This window comes from Platalea leucorodia, assembly GCF_965183815.1.
Source record: "Platalea leucorodia genome assembly, chromosome: 2".
Lineage (NCBI taxonomy): Eukaryota > Metazoa > Chordata > Aves > Pelecaniformes > Threskiornithidae > Platalea > Platalea leucorodia.
Window position 1 is genome coordinate 27045794 of NC_138824.1, and position 20618 is coordinate 27066411.

The window sequence follows — 20618 nt, forward strand, 5'->3', positions numbered from 1 at the left end:
TCAGCAACTGAAAAGAGCACCAAAGAAACACTGTTCTGAGATTTAGAAGTGTTCTAGTAATTAAAGCTGTTGAGAGCACAGGGGCTAATAAATGTCCAATGTGAGGTTCAAGGCATATTCTAACTCCTGTCCTGCTCACTTTTATTCAGCTCTATTTTTGATTGGTTTTATTATATTGTGGGTGTTATTTTTATTTATAAGCTGATTAATTTATGTCTAATTAAATGTAAATAGATGAAAGGGGAGACTTACTTTCAGCAGGCTTATTTAATTTATCTGTTGTCATGGGACAAAGGTAACCATGCAAAATGAGAAGGGCCTGGGGAAAGAAACCCATTTCTGATGGCCATTTTATGTCATACATATACTAAAACCAGAATATATATCCATAATGCATACCAAATTTCTGTTTATTTAGAGTTTTTTATTTTCATGATTTGCAAAAATAAATTCGTCTGTAATTCATAAAGCCTAATAAGTCTCTGACTTCCTAGTATTTTTGGGAAACAAATACTTGAACAGTGTAAAAAGGGACGTTTATAAGATTTGATAAAATTGGCATCAAACTTTTGTACACTTATCTGAAAACCAAGTTTTAACAAACTGACTACGGTACCTTAAAGTCATTTTCTTTGCTGCTCATGGTAAGACTTCAGCATTCATTGTCACCTCAAAATTCATATCTGTGAGCACATTGATCACTCTGCACTTCGCCTTCCTTTGAGGGGAGATCTGTTCTGAGGCTGCTGAGCTTTTGAACCTTTCCATGACTGTATCGCTGTGCAATTTAACTTGAACCCCAAGAGCAGGTAGGAAGGGAGAGATTGGGGAGATTGGGGAGTGGTAAGAGGTACAATAAAGCAGAAAAATCTCTCTTCACTATATACTCGCATTTTGATTCCTTCATCAAATAATGTGTTTCTAAAGAGTTGTGCTTCAAAAATTATTAGTTCTCAGCTTCCTCCAGCAGTCTTCATTCCCTTGTATCTTTCAAGTATCTTTCAAGTATCTTTCATAGCTGTTTTAAAAACCCAAGTGCTCTGCCTTGACTTGACCTTTTCATTTTATAACAGAGCAATAAGGTTACAAGATAATTTGCATTTAGATTATGTTTTCTTTGTAGGGATATCACAACACTGGATGTATGAATTTCATAGTCCCACTTCTCACAGAAGTCCTTAGTATGGCCTGTGCTCTTAAAACACATGATAAAGGCAAAAGCACTTCTGTGTAAAAGAAAGAAAGAAAGAGAGAGAGACAGACAGGCAGACAGATACTTAGTGAACAGAATTCATATCATAGGAGAATGCTGAAATATGCTGAAATAACTTTCACAATTTGAAAATAGTACTGCAGTTATAAGCATTAGTACTTTCTTGGTCTGTAAGTAGGACAGATCAGCCTCTCCAATGATGATTACCTTCCTGAATCTTATCCTGTATCTGTTTTTTTAATACATGTTGTTTCCCAAGACAATTAAGAATTGGATACTAACAACTGGCACAGAAATCTAGAACATTAAAATGAACTATTTCACAAACACAAATGAAAGAGACAGCAGAAAATTACAGAATCTATTTAAATAACAAGCTGTCAGCCTAAGGACAAATGAACTTATTAGATTTCAATAATCACATCTGGCATCTCCTCTTAATTGCACCTGGGAAGGCAAAACATGATGCAGCTGCTCCTGGCTGGATGGCAATGATGTAAAGACTAGTGACAAAATTTTCCAAACATGACCTTCCTTCCCCAAGAGACGGATTGCCAGAAGGGCAGCCCAAGGAAACTAATACTTTGCTTGACTTCTTTTCCATCACAATGTTTCTTTTTTCTGAGCAAACCAAGCATCACTGGCAGCTTTTTAAGAAGGGCTTCATTTGTTAGCTGTCCCTAATTTAATTCCTGTTTATGTTTCTATGCCCTCAAGCAGATGATAAGGTTCTGGGGTAAACAGAATTGGATAATACTTCACATTGCAGTCCAGTAATAGGCTCATTAAGTATCAAATCGATTTGCTAATTAATTAACCCCCTCAATATCTTTGTAAGGTATTATTAGTTTTCTGGGGTTTTTTGCTGTACTTTTTTCCTCAGATGAGGAAAACAAGAACTCAGGAGCTGAAGTGTTGCTTCCAGGCACACTCTCCAAGAGTGAGAGATCCCAAGTGTTACTAGGGTGTCTGAGGTAGAATTAATCTGATTCAAAAAAAGAGGGAGTTTTCAGCAGAGCATTTGCTTGGAAACCTGTACTCCGGAAATAATTTTCTCATTTAGCCTCAAACTGCTTCAATCTACTGGTCTGACTGGCCCGTACCAAACCTAGCTGTCTCAGTGGGGCTTCAGAGAAGTCTTGGAGAAGGGCACAAGCAACTCTTCTTCCTGGGATTTAAAGGGTATCAGCTTCCCATTTCTTATTTGCATTTTAATTAGTTATGGCGTGGATATATGCAGGGAGTGTGGCTGGAGAAAAACGCTATTGTTTTTGATTCATTATTACTTTGGATTTTATTTTAATTAATGTCAGGAGCACTTAGAATTTTAAGTAGGCATTCTTTCAAGATGCATTTAAAGTAAAAGAAATAAACTAAAATTATTTCAGTGGAACTATAATGTGAAAAAAATCCAAAAGTTTACTGACAACCTCTGCCTCAAGGAGCTCACATCTAAAGAGGTAAGAGCCAGGATGACAACGAGGTTACGTGTAATTTTTGTGTTTCACTACTGGCACAGATGCAAGGCTGAGTCCTAAGAGAGGGTCCTGTAAGTCGTCCCAGCATGGCTGTAGCAGAGATGAAAAGGCACTGAGGCAGGTGTGGGGAAAGTAAGTCTCCACTGACAAAAAAGTAGTTTGTAATTCCAGTTTAAACAGCAGAGCTGGAAGTCATCTCGCTGATGTTAAAGGTGACTGGTGGGTCAAAGACAATGAGGACAGAGTTAGTCAGTTCACTGATTTGTCTTGGACTGTACCACATCATTAGCTATTTTGACAAATGAGGGTGAACTGTATTAAGACATGGTCAAGGGTGAAACCAAATGGCTACAACTGTAAACAGCATAATCATTTACCTTAATGACAGGAAAAGGGAGCTGTGGTAATTGCCAGACAACAAATGGGGTGAGCACCGTTCTTTAATATGGGGTGAACTGACGTGTGCAATGAGAAAGGCAAGAACCCACGGAGAGTAAGGAGGTGTGAAAAATGGAGAGGGACAAACAGCAGGTGATTAAGGAGATGGAGGTCAGTGGGACTTCTCTGCAGGAGTGAGGAAAATTCAGTGCCTGTGACACAGAAGGAGGAAGCAGAAGGAAAGCTGAAGGTAGGCATGATAGTTACAAGTAATTTTTTTTTTCTTGAAATAAAATATAAGACCTTTGCAGAAAAAAAGGACTGGAGAGTGAAAAAATGGCTAAGATTACAGATACAGCATTCATTTACATTGCAGAATAAATATGTAGGAATAATGTATTTGTAATGGCCCAAATTGGGTGAAGATGGTTGTCAGATGAACCTTGTAATAGGGAAAAAGTGTCCAAAGAATCATGCAGAAGTGAGCCAAGGAGAGAATCGATACCCAAACGAAGGACAGAAAGGTCAAGGAGCAGCGAGGTGAAAGCCACAATAGCGGCTTGGAGGCAATAAAAAGGCCAAGCAGCAGAGGAAGCCAAACTGCACCCCCGTGTCCCCACTCTCCAGCTGGCAGCGGCTGGAGAGCGAGCACGCAGGCGCAGCCCAGGGACGGCACTCGCGAAGCTCAGCGGCAGGACAGTTTGGGTCCAGGCAGCCATCACGGGAGCGCAGCAGGGCAGCGGGCCGAGCACGCTGACAGGGCTGAACCGCGCTGGTGGCTGTGACACGGCCACCAGAGGGTTCTTTGCCCTTGGGAAGACACGAGAGCGTCATGGTAGCGGTGCTGGCACGGCCTCAAGGCAAAGTCGCAGAGACCTGCCCAGGAGGCGGCGCCGCCGCCGTTAACGGACCCCTTCCCCCTCCCCTCGGCACCGCCAGGCACGCGACCCCACCTGCCGCGCCTCGCACCTGGGCACGCTCAGCCCGGGCACGCGCACCCTCCCCGCCTCGCGAGCGCTGAGGGGGCGCGCGCCGCCCCGCCCGCCGGCCGCCCTCCCCGCCGGGGCGCGTGCGCGGCCCGCCAGCACAGGCGCGGTGAGCGCGGCGGGGCGGGGCGGCGCCTGCGCGGTAGGGGCGCGGCGGGGGCCGCGGGCGCGGCGGGCTCCGTTACCGGCGCCCTGCGGGCCAGCCCCGCCGCCGCTCCCTCCTCCTCTTCTGCCTCCTCCTCCTCCTCCTCCTCCTCCTCGCCGCCGCAGCTGGCGCTGCTTGTGATGCAGCCGTGCGGCGGCGAGGAGGCGGCGGCGGTGGCTGGGGCGGCGGGGGGGGTGCTGCCGCCGCCGCCGCTGCCGGGCGCCGACCCGCCGCTGCCGCCCCCCGGGAGCGGTGGCCTGATGTTATTCTACGAGCTGGGGGGCCCCGGCGACGGTGAGGCCGAGGCGGGGGAGGAGGCCGAGGCGGCGGGCGGCGAGAGCACGGCCAGCCCGGAGGAGCTGGAGGAGGAGGAGGCGACGACGGCGACGGCGGCGGCGGCAGCGGCGGCGGCGACTTCCAGCGGCGAAGCGGCGGCGGCGGGCGACGGCTGCAAGAGCTGCACCTACCAGGGCTGCAGCGAGACCACCACGCAGGTGGTGAAGCAGCGCAAGCCCTGGATGTGCAAGCGCCACCGCAACAAGATCTACAAGGACAAGTACAAGCGCAAGAAGAACGACCAGGCCCTGGGGGGCGGCGGGGCGGCCGCCGCGGGGGGCGGCCCGCGGGCCGAGGTGAGGCCCCGGGGGGGGGGGCGGGGGGTGGTGGTGGTGGTGTGGGCCTCAGCTGGGGCCTTCTCGGGTGGTGAAGCCCGGCTGCCCTGCGGTCCCCTGGGGGCAGGGGCTTCCAGTGGCGAATGGGTTTCTGTCAGACCGAATGGGACCTTTCTGCCTGGAGGAAAGGGGAGAAATCTCCGGTACCGGCAGCGAAGGACGGTCCCAGAGTTCGCTCTTCCTCTGGTGCAAGAGCAAAACCCGTTTCTTTTTTCTTCTCTGATATAGATTGTACCAACTTATAGCTATACCAGAAGATTCAAGGAAGAAAAATACTGCTAAAAGATGCTTCGCTGTGCAGTGTATGCTTATTTCACAGGAGGAAAGATGAAAGTATAGATCTAAGAGAGATGTTAGTCTTCTTGCCCAGTAGGTACTGAAATGTGGGGTTTTAAAGTAATAAAGACCATTGGGTGTCCGATTATATTGTATATAAAAATCAGTTGTGTAGGTTCTTCAAGATATCTATTGGTTGTTTTTTTTTTAATATTAAATGGCAGTTAAATATTTAGACCGCTAATACTTCATACTTACTTTCATAAACTTACTTGTATTGTTTAGATGGGGAAATATTGTCAGTGGGAGAACCAATGCTAATGTTCAGCTTTTTAGGTAGTCTTTATATCTACAGTTTGTGACTCAGACAAGATAACAGTTTCTGATGGTCACTTGTACTGAGTTAGCTTTTAAGATGTTGTATTTAGATGAGGTAGAAAAAGGGAAATGGTTTTGCTTTTGAAGGTGCTGGCTAGTTTGTGCTTGAAGGAACAAATATAAAATAGTGGTTGCCGGAACAAAAAACTTAATTGGCACTCCTGCAAAAAGCAACGCTTTTTTGTCAGCACAGCTGTCTCTGGAGTTCTGTGACTGGGAACTGATCAAACTGCAAACTAGCCATCAAAAAACATCCCTTTTTCTGTTTTTCATCATATAAATATAATAGTAACCATACTGGGTATCACGCCAAAGAATCTTTTTTTGTCTGTCTGTAAAAGCTGCCATGAAGCGGGTGCATAAGAAAAAGACAAGTGTACGTGATGCTGCTGGGAATATTCTGCCAGGTTCTTTCTCTTTCAGCTCAGAGGACTTGCTGAGACAGGTGTGGGTTTTCCGATGTATTTTGTAACTCTAAGCAATGTCTGTTCCATGTACTTTTTCGGATTTTTGTTGAACCCTTGTAAATGCTCAGCATCCATTACATTCTGATAGTTTCTTCAGGTCTGCTACCTGTTTTGAATGATCTCCTCCTTGTTTTTGAACCTGGCTGCTGTTAACTTAATTTGCGAGTTAATGTTTACATTAGAAGATATAGTGAAGGACTAATTCTTGTTCAGTTTGTGACACTTGGTAGGCTTGCCTCTGAGTTGTTTCCTTCCCACAGTGAAAAGGCGTAGCATGCTTGTTTCCAAGTGAAAAGTTGTGTACTTTTATCATCCTTGTTGCTGTTCTGTGAACCTTCTCTAGTTCTAGTAGCTACTTCTCTTTTAGGTGAGAGAACAGAAACTGCACACAGTATTCAACACGTGGGTGAATTCTAGATTTACATACCATCATGATTTCCTCTCTTCTCTCTTCCTTTCCTAATAATTCATCATGCTCAGTTCATGATGTGTCTACACAAATACTTGTGCTAGTTCAGAAAAGGGGACAGTATGGGAGGAGGGTAAAATTGCTGCATTTCATGTAGTAACGGGTTAAGACTTTTTGATCCGTAACATGAAATAATGATTATTGTGTGTTGGAAGAGAGTGGGCTTGCCTCTCAGTTTCTGCAAGTGCAGGTTGCTTTGAATGTTATGAAATTAAGGCCTGGACTTGCAGAAGAAAGCAGGGTATTTAGTGCTAAACTTAGTGTGCTTTTTTGCAGTGGTGTCAATCGAGGCCCCACAAGATACTGTCATCTTGTGGGGTTAGAGTTAGATTCCTAATAGAAGTTTCACTTCTCACTTTAGTGGACAGGTTTGAAGTGAAAGATACTAGGATACTTTGTTGATGTTCTTGCTTGAACCCTTTCAGGTAAATGGAAGTGTCAGTAAGTTGTGAATTTAATACACGTAAGATTCAACATTGGTTGAAATTTTCCAAGCCATCAATATTTTCTCTATGGCAGATTGTAGAGCCATGTTGTTTAGAAGATAGTCTAATTCATGTGACTGGTGATCGTGCAAGGAACAGGATAAACTTACAAAGAAAAAAAGCTCATAGATTTTACTGTCTCTTGCCTGTGACTGACAAGTTTGTGATAGTGTTCTGAAGTGTGTTTTGTTTTGCTATTAAAAGTGTTATTGTCATTCCTACCCAATTGCAAATGTTAAATATCATTCACTTCTGCAAGCTGGAGATTGAGCTGTTGTGAATGACTTCATTTTTAAGAAATGCAATCAAATAAATTCAAGCCATTAACTAGCCATAGTAACCTGGTTAGTTTTGCAATTTAGAAGACTAACCCAGCTGCATTGCTTCACTGTGACTGATGAAATAGTGAAAGTAATGTGAAAAGAAGAGGCCAATTCCTGAATAGATATGTTTCCATTCTTGTGCTGTTATTTTCCTCCGCAGATTAGTGAGGCAAACATTCTTTACTCTTGGGACTTTCTGTGGTGAAAAGTAAATGTATCATTATATCAGTGTTTATAGTCTCAATTCTCTATTTTTTTTTTTTTATTTTCTTTCATGTGCAGGATAGTGTTGAAGGTTCAGTTTCTGTTACAAAACAGAGAACAGGATCCATTGGAGATCGCCCAGCAAGACCTACTCTTTTAGAACAAGTATTGAATAAAAAGAGGCTGGTAAGTTTTGTTGTTAGAGGTTTTGAACTCAAATAAAAGCAGTGTAACAATGTTTAACTGTCACCCTTGTGAAAGATGTAAATCAATTTATTGATTGTGCAATACATGTGCATATTTTCAAATTTGAAATATGCTGCAGAGCAGATGTGTGTCAGCCTCTGCGTGAAGGATACTAAGATGACTAAATTTAACGATCACTGCCATGTTAACTGAAGTATTTTGGTAGTACTGAATAGATGTGGTTATTTCTTTAGGGTAAATAGTACTTATAACTGAGATGTTTTTAACTTGCTAAACTGACTTTTTTGTAAAGCTTTAGATAGAACAATGCATGGACTTTAGGTCTGATGTAAGCTTTAACTACTGTAGTGTGTTTTAAAAGTTGTAGACACTTAAAATTGTGTATATATTTGTTGATAAAGCAAACTGTGTAAACAAACAGTATGACTTGTAACATTTGTAGCCTGCATGAATGGCATGTGTTGTAAGTTTTGAAATGCTTTTGTTGTTCCTGTAAGTATATTTAAGAATTAAGTCCAATGAAGGGAAATAATTCGGTGCTTACTGTTCTTGGGCTTCTTCATTACTTTCTGTGTTACTGGTTTTTACAGTCTCCTTTCTCCAAAAGCTACTAGGACTGTTTGCCTGTTCTGTCTGTTAGCTATGCAAAGCAATTTAACAATACTCATTAAAGTGCTGTAGTCCTTGTTCAGAAATTTGAAATGTCTTTGAAGAAACATTGTGTCAGTCTTAAGTATACAGCTATGTAGATTTATTTTCTTGAATTCTTTCTCAATAATAGCACCTATTTAATGATTATGTCTAAAACTCAGCGAGGTATCTGTAGCTCTTCAGTTTTTACAAGAAAAAAGTAATGAACTATGGAGTTTATTTTTCTCATTATCTATTCATGCCCCACTTACTGAATTGTTGTCCCCTTTCCTCGCTGTTTCTATTCATGTGGCTTTTAATTACATTTGAAGGAGATCTTATTAGTGAAACATTTCTTCTAGAAACATAACAGCCAGAAGCTCTTTAAATGTTGAGAGCTTTTGCACAGAGTTTTGTCAAGGCTGTTGAAGAATTGAGGTTTCCTTGCAGTATTCTGGCAAAGTGAGATTCAGGTTCTCCTTGATCTAGTTCTTGCTTTTCTCTTTCTGCTCTGGCTCAGTTTCTGTAGTTCAGCATTGTTTCTTCTAGAATTTCTTCTTCGTTTTGTGCATATCTACACAACACAAGGCCTGAGGGATACGTGGTGACCCAGAAAGATCTCTCACAGCCTGCTGCATCCAAGGCTGTTCCGTACCTTATGTTCCTGCACGCGAAAGTTACTGCATATCACTGGTAGCTGCCTGCTGGTTGATAGCTTAGAAGTGCCGAGTCCTTTGTGCTTGCTCATAAGTTTCTTGCGTGTGGTTAATCTCTGTGAGGAGAGGCTTTTGTAGTGGCCCTTGTGTGCCTGGATGTGCAGATTGCACTGGATAAAGATGTAGAAAGCAGAGGCAAGGGGCTGAGAAGCTGCAAGCTGTGGATGGAGAGCCTGAAGCACCTTAATGTCGTAAAATAGCTGTAGGTAAAGAACTACTTACTGCAGAACTACCCTGTGCAGTGAAGTCACTTGATAAAGCTAATGTATGGTAAGGAAAAGGTGGCTGTGCATCTCTTCAGTGAGCCTGTTTGTTATTAGTAACTGCTTTCAGTGGCCGATTTGCTTATCTTACCTGTTCAGTGGTGCTGTAGGTGTGAGTTATATGCAGAATGGTTATTTTGAATTATAGTCTCTTGCAGAATTGCCCCTAATAGCATAAACTTCTAGACCCTGCTGTGGAAGTTGCTGGTCCTTTTGAATCTGGATTACAGAATTGCAGTACCTCTTTGGTTGCATCAGTGAACTGGCTGTGCATAATGAGCAAGCAGCCTAGGGAATTAATTTAGCTGAAAGAGAACCTTTTTCCTGCATTAATTTTTGGAAGGATCCATTCCCAACCTGATCTGCCATTTGACCTTACCAGCACTTGTGCTGCCACCATGCAGGAATGAGAGTGAAAAACCAAACACTGGTGAGGCCGCACCTCGAGTACTGTGTTCAGTTTTGGGCCCCTCACTACAAGAAGGACATTGAGGTGCTGGAGTGTGTCCAGAGAAGGGCAGCGAAGCTGGTGAAGGGTCTGGAGCACAAGTCTTATGAGGAGAGGCTGAGGGAGCTGGGGTTGTTTAGCCTGGAGAAAAGGAGGCTGAGAGGAGACCTTATTGCTTTCTACAACTCCCTGAAAGGAGGTTGTAGCGAGGTGGGGGTCGGTCTCTTCTCCCAAGTAACAAGTGATAGGACAAGAGGAAATGGCCTCAAGTTACACCAGGGGAAGTTTAGGTTGGGTATTAGGAAAAACTTCTTCACCGAAAGGGTAGTCAGGCATTGGAACAGGCTTCCCAGGGAAGTGATTGAGTCTCCATCCCTGGAGGTATTTAAAAGACGGGTAGACGTGGTGCTTGAGGACATGGTTTAGTGGTGGACTTGGCAGTGCTAGGTTAACGGTTGGACTCGGTGATCTTAAGGGTCTTTTCCAATCTTAACGATTCTGTGATTCAAAGTTGGATCACAGACTGCAACTGTTCAGGCCAGGAGTCAGATGCAAATAGTTTTAGATACTTTTGTCTTTTGACTGAAGGCAGAGTTTTTAACTTATTCATTGTGGCTGGACTGCTGTTTTGAAATGTTGGGAAGTTCTTGAAGACTCAGTGAACATAGAATCATAGAGTATCTTGAGTTGGAAGGGACCTATAAGAATCATTGAGTCCAACTCCCAGCTCCTTGCAGGACTACCGAAAACTAAACCGTATGACTAAAAGCGTCGTCCAGATATTTGAGCTCTGACAGTCACATGAGCTTTGCTGTAGAATTAGAGTATTTTATTTATTATAGTATTTTTGAGCTCTCTGCAGTGGGAAATGTAGAAATTAGCTCAAAAGTGAAGCACATTGAAAAGTGTTTGTTTTCAATAAGGCAGTAGATTACTCCTGTTTGTTATCTTTGTGGGTTTTGTGATGTTGTATATTCTTTACATTTTGAATCTGCTTTCAGGATGTGTATTAATGCTGCTTCTGGTTGCCTCCTGATGTCCTGAAACAGTTTCTAGATGTTTTTGTGAGCATGTTTTGTAATTCTTCAGCATTTAATTCAACTGTCATTTGTATGGGTGTGCTGGTTTTGGCTGGGATACAGTTAATTTTCTTCATAGTAGCTTGTATGGGGCTATGATTTGGGTTTGTGATGAAAACAGTGTTGATAACACAGTGATGTTTCAGTTATTGTTGAGCAGTGCTTCATCCCACTTGGTGGGGGGAATGAGCAACAGGCTGTGTGATGCTTAGTTGCCTACCGGGGTTAAACTACAACAATGGGTAATGCGCAAATTGATTTAATGGAAAAAATATTATAAATTGAATCACTATGGTAGCTATTTAATATATGTGAGTTCTTTAAAGTAAACTCTGCTTTCTCTTCCTTGCAGTCCCTACTGAGAAGTCCAGAAGTAGTGCAGTTTCTACAGAAACAACAGCAACTGTTAAGTCAACAGGCTTTGGAGCAAAGGCAGCAACAGTTTCAAGGAGCATCTGGGTAATCAGAACAGATCCACGACCTGCAGATGAGTCTGGTGCTGAAGGAGGAATGGGATGTGTATTTTATATAAATACAAAGAGTCTCAGTGTTTAAAGGAAAACTAAAGTTGCTGCTGTTACGTATTTCACTTGTTTGCACTTTTGAGGTTTTGAGCTGCTTGGGTGTCTGCAAACTTGTGAGAAGATCTGGAGGAGTCTATTTTTTGATTCTTTTTAAAACTTCATTTTAATGTTTAATTTTTTAATAGCCATTTGCTTATACTAGTAATGTTTAGCTGTACACCCTTTTCCTACCAAAGTCTTCCACTAAATTAACATTTTTCTATATAAGGATTTACTGTTAAACAAGTCACTCTTTGATGACAATCATTGAAGGAAGTCAGTTGCTTTCTATGGAAGTTGTGAAATAAAGTCCTGAATTTGAGCCAGTCCAGTGGCATTGACCTAACAGCAATCGCTCAGGGATACGAGAAACTTATGTCCAGTAGAATCTTGCACTGAAGGCTAAAGACAACATGCCATCAAGAAGTCGATCCAGTGGCTCAGACAAGTGCAAATCGGGTGATCCTCCTGCTTGTATATTCATTATCTGCAAATTGAGTAGGTTTGAAATGCTTCATTGTCTGTGCAAAGCATGTAAAAGAATTTGTGTTTAAAAGTTCCAGAAGAGAGAAATGGCAAAAAACTTTAGAGGAGAATTAGGTGGAACGTATGCAACTGAGAGTTGGACCTTGTTTTGTGGAGTTACTTGTAAGGACCAACCTCTTATACATGAAATATAACTTAATTACAGATGAGAATATCACTCATTTTTAAGTTACTAAATTGAATTCTAGAGCTTTTAACTCATAATAGCAAATGCATCCAAAAACTAAAATGTAATTGTGCATTTTTTCCTTTACTCTTTTTCTTCTGAAAAAAAAAAAAAAGTAAAGTTTAAATTCTTCTATTAAGACAACTGATATCAATCAGCTCTAGTGCTGGACTTCTCAGGTTTTCGGCCAATTCAGATGAACTTGCAATTGATGGGGTTAAGAATCCAAACACTGTATTATGTAAGCATTGAATCCCATGTTTTGTTTTTAAAACAAAGTTTTGTATTAAACCACATTTCTGAATAGAGGTTAACCGAATGGTGTCGGTGCTTATTAAAGTACCACTTTGATATTGCAGCAGTTTGATCTGCTAAATAATCTCTCTTCAGGAGTATTTGTTAGTCTTACGAATTTTTACAAGCTGTGCTTTGTGTGTGTATAGAACTTGTTCATTAGGGATTTATTGTATTTAGCATTGTGCAAGTTGTTCTTTAAAAAAGAAATTGAAAAACTTTGTATCAACAGTTCTGGACCAATTAAGTGTTTGAGTAAAATCTTTGTTTTTCTTTAAAAAAACCAAAGCCTGTTCTTTTTTGTTCTGTTAAATTTGTATGTTGTGTTTTGGGTTTTTTTTCCCTGTACTAAAATGGCTAGCTCTGACTAGGTAGCATTAAAACTTCTGTGTTCCAAGCCTTTTGTTATAGGAAGTTATTTTAGCTTTAAAATCAGATTACTCTTTTCAGTGCATCAGAATATATGTGAAAATGTAATGGGCTGAAATTGTAGAATAAAGTATTTGCTTTTGTTTTAAATAGTCAGCTTATGAAAGCACTTAGGCAAACAGATCTGATTAAACTTTTTTAAAAAAACAAACCCTCATGGTAGAAAAGGGGCACAGGGAGCGTTTGTTAAGACAGTGCTGAACAAGTTGGTGAATGAAGCTTGCTGAAGATGTGCGTAGAGATGTGCAGCATGGTGCAGCACGCCTGTCCTCTGTTTCTAGTAGTCTGCGATACGAGTGCCTGGCAGGCTGGTGCAGGTGTCGGGAGACGTGCTGGTGACAGGGCGGAGCGTTGGACGGGATTCCCAAGCCATATATGAACCCAGCAGCGTCCGTGTGGCTCCAAGAGCGTTATGTCTTCCACTCCCTTGCTTCTGTTACTGCAGAACAAAATCTGAATTTTATGAAGATTAAAACCTGACTTCTGTAACAGTACCTTCTTACTGTATCTCTCTTTTTCTTGAACAGTTTGAGACCTGCACAGCTGCAAGTCTTCCTACTTAATGTGAGTCTGGTCCACAGCTAGGGCTTCGGTTGTCAGGCAGCATCACTGGTCATTTGCTGCCTGTTGGATCAGGGCTGCCTCCTTCAAAAGCAGGCTGAACCATCCTCTGGAATCTTCAAATCTACCACAGGACAATGAGGGATGCATGTACTTTATAACATGCAGATTTTACGCTATATTAACTTTCAATCCATTTTATAGTGCCTAGCATCCCATTCTGCTGGATGCGTTGCCTTGTCCCATTACTCAGTGAAATCACTGCTTCCTCTTGCTTAAGACTGGCTTGTATGAATAAAGGCTTTCTGAATGCTCTGGTTCCCAAAGTCACCAGTGAACAGACTGGGACCTACAGCTTTCCAAGGCCAATCTCTTTCAAAGAGAAAAAAGGGAGACAACAAGGGGAAGAGCTCTTAAATCAGAAATACCTTTATTAACAGTAAAACACAAGACGTGAATAATCCCTTTTACAATAGAATAATTCCAGCCAAAGAAAATGGAGTGTGTTGAAAGGTATATTGTTCAAATGTCAGACTAAATATGTTGACTTCAGAATGCCTCAAATCAAATGCAGCAGGAGGAATGCTTGTGAAAATGTCCACTTGATTAGCAGTTGATATATCTTTCTTGATATGACAGGGCATGGGATAGAGTACTCTGGGGCTGGTCGGAGGACTCTGAGCTGCCCTGGGCTCTTGGGCTCCTGAAACTAAGTATGTCTGAGATTTTTCATTCTCAAGAGGCAAGAGTCCAAGTAGCATTCTTTATAGAGTGATCTACACTGTTTTACAGAATATCACGAACTGTGAGTAATGTTTTCTCCCAAATGGTGCAGATGTTTGGCCTTGATTCTGATGGAACAGAGAGGGCAGAATTGTTCATAGAAGTGACACTATTAAATCTATGTATGATTCATGGGTCATTTTCTGCACTGGACTGCGATAGGTCATACTTAACACCAAAAACCCACACTCTGCTCAAATCCACCATTTTGGCCCCTTGACTGCATAGAACTTTGCAACCTTTTGGCTTCACTGATCCACACAAAAAGGCCTCTTTCTTCACTTTCTTGTCTCACTTTTCAGCCCAATTTATATCACAGAGGCGATACTGAAATGAAGGATTAAATTGCTAACACTGAACTATCTGCAGAAAGTATGCTGTGGTACATTTAACTTGTACTTAGAAAGTATTATAAATAATTAAAAACTCCAATTGCTTCAGTAAGCAAAGAAAATTCATCTGAATGTGTGTTATCTCAATGTGTTTGTTGCCTTGCTTTCTTGTTTGCAAAGCATCTCATGGACATAACTGTGAATTAGTAAGATGTAACACACACTTTAGCGTCAAAAAAACACTTTGAAACGTGATGTGCTCACTACTGTGAAAGTGCAAGGGGTCAGACGTTACCAAGTTTTTTCTAGCTTTTCTTTGCTGATGAGGTCTGTATTTAAAATTATTAACTGGTTGGTCTATTTCTTCCTATGCTATTCATATGCAATATTATTTGAATACTAACATGGAATAGAAAATAGCAGCATCCATGGATAATAAAAACACTATGACTGAAGATATAAACTGTTCACAAGTAGCTGCAAATGTTCACATTGGCTATAATGGAAGAGTAGCAGACTCCGGAGGACGTAGTGGTTATGTCTACCTTGCATAAGAGACATGGCCTGCAAATTAGATTCGTTATCTGTACAGGCACCAAGTTTGCAAGCATGGCCCAGGTGCAAGTGGAGGTGTCCTCTTGATAGGACTCCCAATCGCCTCGCCTCCCTGGCAGGAAAGGGTGGCATCGATATGGCAATGTAACGTAAGGCACGCCCTGGCAAGCTGTTTGGGAAGCCCTGGGGTGAACAGGTAACGGGATCCTGGCAGCTCCTGGCCACTCTGGAGCTTCCTATGAGTAGATGATCGGTACAAACCAAAGGCTGTTTTGTGCTGGTGCACAACCTGCAGAAGTGTCTGTCTGCACTAGAGACGCAAAGCGATTTCTCTCTGCTGAACAAAGACTAAATGCCCACTCAGGCTTTCTGTACCTTGCAGAAAGGTACTCCCAGAGCCGCCATTAGGAAGAAGCCCTGTTTCAGCGACTGCAATGAAGCCTCCAGGTTGAGAAGCTTTTCATTCACAGATCTGAAGTTTCATGTAATCTCTCTCCCTGCTGCAAGATGGGACCAACTCTATTTTTTTTGATGGTGACCTGACTTCTTAGTCGCACTCAGGGAAGGACACTTGTCCATTCTTAGTTCCTGTTATAAATGTTATTCCACAGCCAGGAGTCCCTGTGAAGGCTCTTGCTGATTCCATCTTCCTTTGGGCACTGCAATTTCCCACCTATGTATAAAGTGAGTTGCTTTGTTGCAATTCCCAGGCAGACACTCTATATAATCCATGTCTTTCAGTCGTGCAGTTTCTGTTCAGACTGCCGTTTTCTTTGGGGAGCACACACTGGATGTGCTTATAGTGTCCTTGAATGGTTGCCCAGAGCTGAACTCCTCATCAGTCCTGCAGCGAGGCAGAGGGTAATCTTGCAAGTGCAGTTCCCAGATGCCACCAGAGCCTACTCCCTGGATCACATGGGACGCCATTTGCCCCAACACACCTAGTGACTTAATCGGGAGGCTGGCGCACACAGCCAGGCTGTGTGTACAGGAGGCACCAGATCAAGGATTGTGGGACTCGAAGCTGCTCCTAAAACAAGTCTTGATGGTTAGTTTAGATGTGAATGTAAAAAGCTCTAGTGAACACAATGGCTGCCCAAGCACGTACTGCCTTCACACCTCCTGCGATGACCACTGAGCGTATCTGGTCATATGCTCCCTCCTCCCCAGTCCCTTCATCATCTCAATGCACCTCTGCTGACAGAAACCATCCATGAACTGGAAGTCCTCTAAACATCTTCTCAGCCCCATCACTGGAGTTTCCACTCACCCAGAAGGGCTGGGGTTCAGATGTTCAAGTAACAGCCTGCTCTCCAGGCTTCTCCAGAGCAAGGAGCTCTCGCCTTTGTCTTGAAGAGCACATGGGACACATTACATTCGGTACATTTCTGATGATATAAATCTGTATTCTGGGCAGCACTTCTCAACTTTGAAAAATGGTATTTAATTACTCTACCCTATGACTCATTAATCTTTCTTTATTGTGTTTGGCTTTGGTTTCACTAAGTTAGGTTATTGGGGAGCCGGGGGAGAGGTGAATAGTAGAGAGGATGTAATGCTTCTTTCCTGGGCTGAGCACCATGAAGTGCTCAAATATTCCTGAAAGCTATAGCTGCACCAGAGAAGTCTCTAATGTACCAAGAAAACTGGCCATCTACTTGAGACTCCTTCAAAGTTACTAAATTCGATCAAGCTTCTTTATAAATAATTTCCATCCAGCCAAGCAGCAAATAGTCTCTGCCTGAGCTGCCTCTGTAAATCCAGCTGTTTGTGCAACTCCTCAGTCGCTGGTGAGACTTTCTGATTCATAGACCTTATAGGTGAAGGTGAGTGTTGTAAGCCAGGAAGAACAAGGGCTGATTAGATAAAGTTGCAGTCACAAATGCCTGATTTTCTCCATTTTAAGAGTTGTGTGGTGGAGATGATGTTTACAGTGAGAGATGTTTGCAGTGTTGATTATATACTGTGGGAACATTAATACCTCTTAACGCTGTCCTGCACTGAACTCATGCAGAAATAGCTGAGGATAAACATGCTTCATCCTGAAACTGTCTCAGTTTCAGAAACAGAGAGCTCCTGCCTGCAGCAGCCAGTTAGCACTGAATCTCTGCACAGACCCACAGAATAATGTAAATTGGAAGGGATCTCTGCAGGGCATCAAGTCTGGTGCCCTGCGCAAGGCAGAGACCACTCAGAGAAGGCTGCTCAGGGCGGTGAAAGTCTTGACACCGTACCTGCTGGAGACACAGAAGGAATTTCCTCAACTCCAGTTGATGTTGCTTGGGGCCACAGTCCCCCTTCGTGTTGCTGATGATACATTATCCTTCTGACCAAGCACAGCAAAACATTAAATACCCATGAGGAAAAAAGACGCTTGCGGTGTAGCTTCTGATGGGGAGGCAAAGCACATGCTGCACTGCTGAATGCCACAGCCACTGCTATACCGTACCTGATCAGCTGTTACAGTGCAAGGTTCTGGGACTGAGCCATCAGAGCAGCAGTGCCACTGAAGGGCTCCGTGCAGTCAGCGTGCCAGATTTGCTTCTGTCACCTCTGGATGCAAATGGCACATTCATACTGGTGCTGCTGAAGAACTGGCAGCAATTAAGAAGTCGTCTTCTCTCGGCTACTTAATAGGAAAACAAGTGGTCTATGTACCATGATGAATGTGCTTTATGCCACTGCCTGATCAAACTTCCACCACTGCCTGCTGATGCATGGTACTTCTCTACAGAAACTTGCAAGAGGGTTTGAATTGTTGATGGCTCAAAAAACATTTAAAAAAATCTGCCTTTGACTAAGTAGTCTCGCTTTAAGTGGTTTTAAATCTCTCAGGAAGCCTATCTCCAAAGCTTGAGTATTAATGAATGCATTTAAAGGCTTTAAATTGACTACAGGTTGATAGGTTCATGAAGACCTTTCAGCAGAAAATATCTCCTTCCAAAATGGGGAGACATTAGAGTGAGATACAAAGTTACATCGCTGTAAATTATGAGAAACCTGAATTTTTAACTGATCTCAAATCACATAGTAGAGAAGCCTGTAAGAGAGACTTTGTTCAAAAACAAAGGGAATTAAGTGGTTTATTTGCTTTACTTTTTATCACTGCATCTGGGCAGGGATCATCTTCCTATTTACTTGTTTGCCTCGTCCACTGTTGCCACTTCTCCCTCGTGACGTGAGCTCTCCCCGCCTCTTGGGCAGGAGCTGTCAGCCGCTGCGTGTTTGCACAGCATCTCATACAGTGGACTAAGCCCCTAGAGGCCATCCAAATAGGAAAGAGTTCACACAGTGATACCAGCCGTCCCAAATGCTAACATCTCTGAGATGGCTGCTGGCTTTGATTGCCCAGAATCAGGTGCTTTGATCAAACTTTCACCAAATATAGTTAAATTTGCTGAAATTCATCTCATCCTAATGCAGACATTTTGAACAGGTCAGAGGAATAATGCTTCAGAAATGACTCTTTACTTACTAGTAAGGGAATATTATGGTGACTACCTTTAATGAGATGTATGTGTGGATTGCACTGAAGCCAAATCCTATTTGCATGAGGGTTACTGTAAAAGTAGACATACAGGAAAGGAAAAACTGCTCTGAATTTACCAACTTCCATTCAAACAACACAGACACTTACTGAGCAAGCATCATTACTAGGCTGGGAAAGCCGCCACATCTTTCCTAGGGCCCACCTCACCTACTTTTGGATATGTCCAATGTAGCAGTCCACATTTGAGCTAGTGACCCTGAGTTCCACCTGTACTCAATGGGAAGACATAAGCATGCTCAGAGCGCAGTGTATTTCACCTACTTGAAGCACCTGCCTTATGATGAAACCAATGATGCCCCACAAGAACCTGCTTCTCTTCACCGGCCATCCAATTTTCCTCTGCAGCATCAGCAGGAAACTGGGTTCTGGAGCTGCCCAAGAGCAGATGCACCTCAGAACGTCCCCCTTTGCTCTCTGCGAGGAAGATGACAATGCTGGGAGTGTCTAAAACCAACCCCTAGGCTTCCCTCTATATTAGGAGGGAAGGAAGTTTCAGCCTAAAAGGCAAGGAAGAATCTAGGATAAAGGACAGAGCTAGATCTTGGACAGGAGAGGTGATTTTCTCTGTCCTTAGCTGCCAAGAAAGCAAAGGGATGAGCAACATGAAAAGCACAGAGAAATTACTGGAGAAAGGGTGCAATAAACATGCTGAAAACCGTGTTACCAGTACCTCGGTACAGTGACACTGATGACAGAGGGAGCTGAGTAAAATGTCTTTTTCCAAACTGATCTCTCTCAAATCTGCTAAACAGTAAATGGCACACCTGTAATTTCTGTGTAACATTATTATTGGACTTCATTGCTGCAGGAGACTGTAAAGCTTTTCCTATCCCACAGTGACACTGCTGACATCAAATGGTGACAGAATAGGGTTCTTTGCATTTACAAATTTCCTATACAACTTGCTATTACTGCTCAAACTTAACAATAATTTATCCTCCTGTGCTCTACAAATTCTGCGGGCAGCTGAAGACGCATTCAAATGAAGTAACCCTACTAGTTTACTGATTCTTCTGCTCTGTTCATAATTACCATCCCATAACAGGTATTACATAGAATCTAAAATACATGGAAAGTCTTTCCAGTGGATGTTATTTGATTTGCATATGTGACGTAGCTGAAGATTTCAGGCATCCTCTTCTAATTATGCAGTAAAATGTGTAGCATCAGATATTGCGTGAGAAGAAAAGAAACGTTCTGTAAAACATCTTTTTTTCCTCAGGATACTTCTGGTGCGTTCTAAGGAGCAACGAGATTGGAGAAGTTATCACTCTTTCCAACCTTTAAAGCAAAACAATTTTCAGTGGACTGTTATGCCTGGAAAGAAATAATCCTTTACCCTTTCAGCAAGGTAACGGGGACCATCAAAATGTAATAAGAGTTTCACCTGCTTCTCAGAAAAGGTTACCAAGTGAACAGCGTTTTGTAAGGCTGGCTCTGTGTATGAAAGTATGGGCAATAGGTTTCCCTGCTTACAGAAGGACCATAGACAAGGAGCTTTTAAAAAAGGTTCTGCACATAGATTCACTCTTTGCTTGTTTGTGGCTTACACTGCCTCACCATCCTCTGCAGGCGAGGCAAAAGCACTGCAAATGATGAAGCCTGTATTTAAGATGAGAAACCACCCACGGGGGATGTACGAAGGCACTGGCAGGAAAGCCAACTCGGTCAAACCCGGGCGTTGCAGTCAGATCCTGAGGACTGGGCCAGCACAGGGGATGGACGTGGCTGACTCCCACCTCCTTCTCATGGCATTCTGCGAGCGTGGGGCTTCCTGTTCCAAGCACAGAGACTATCCCAAGACAAATGATAAAGTAATGATTTGGTTCTTCAATGCACACTTCATTTCCCTTTTCTGAATCACAGTTCAAGTCCCTTTTAGACGTACCCTTGATATCAGCACAGTAGTCTAACTACAGACAGTCCTAACTTTAAAACAAACTACATCAATACTGTATAATGGATAGGATTCACTTTACATGCCGGATACATATGCAAGTATGTATGTACTTTGCAAAAAAGC

At 42.7% G+C, this 20618-nt stretch overlaps 1 protein-coding gene across 1 annotated transcript; it reads left to right on the forward strand.

The window, feature by feature from the left end:
- The first annotated feature begins 4239 nt into the window (after nt 1-4239).
- On the forward strand, nt 4240-13206 carry RFXAP (regulatory factor X associated protein). Its single transcript, XM_082332691.1, has 3 exons — nt 4240-4832; nt 7552-7659; nt 11169-13206. Exons 1-3 carry the CDS (start codon nt 4341-4343, stop codon nt 11277-11279), a joined length of 711 nt encoding a protein of 236 aa, XP_082188817.1. The 5' UTR covers nt 4240-4340; the 3' UTR covers nt 11280-13206.
- The last annotated feature ends 7412 nt before the right edge of the window (nt 13207-20618 follow it).

Coding starts and splice junctions, on each gene's coding strand:
- RFXAP (XM_082332691.1), top strand. CDS start 4,341: ATGCAGCCGTGCGGCGGCGAGGAGGCGGCGGCGGTGGCTGGGGCGGCG. Junction 4,833..7,551: donor GGGGCGGCCCGCGGGCCGAG/GTGAGGCCCCGG, acceptor TTTCATGTGCAG/GATAGTGTTGAAGGTTCAGT. Junction 7,660..11,168: donor TATTGAATAAAAAGAGGCTG/GTAAGTTTTGTT, acceptor TCTTCCTTGCAG/TCCCTACTGAGAAGTCCAGA.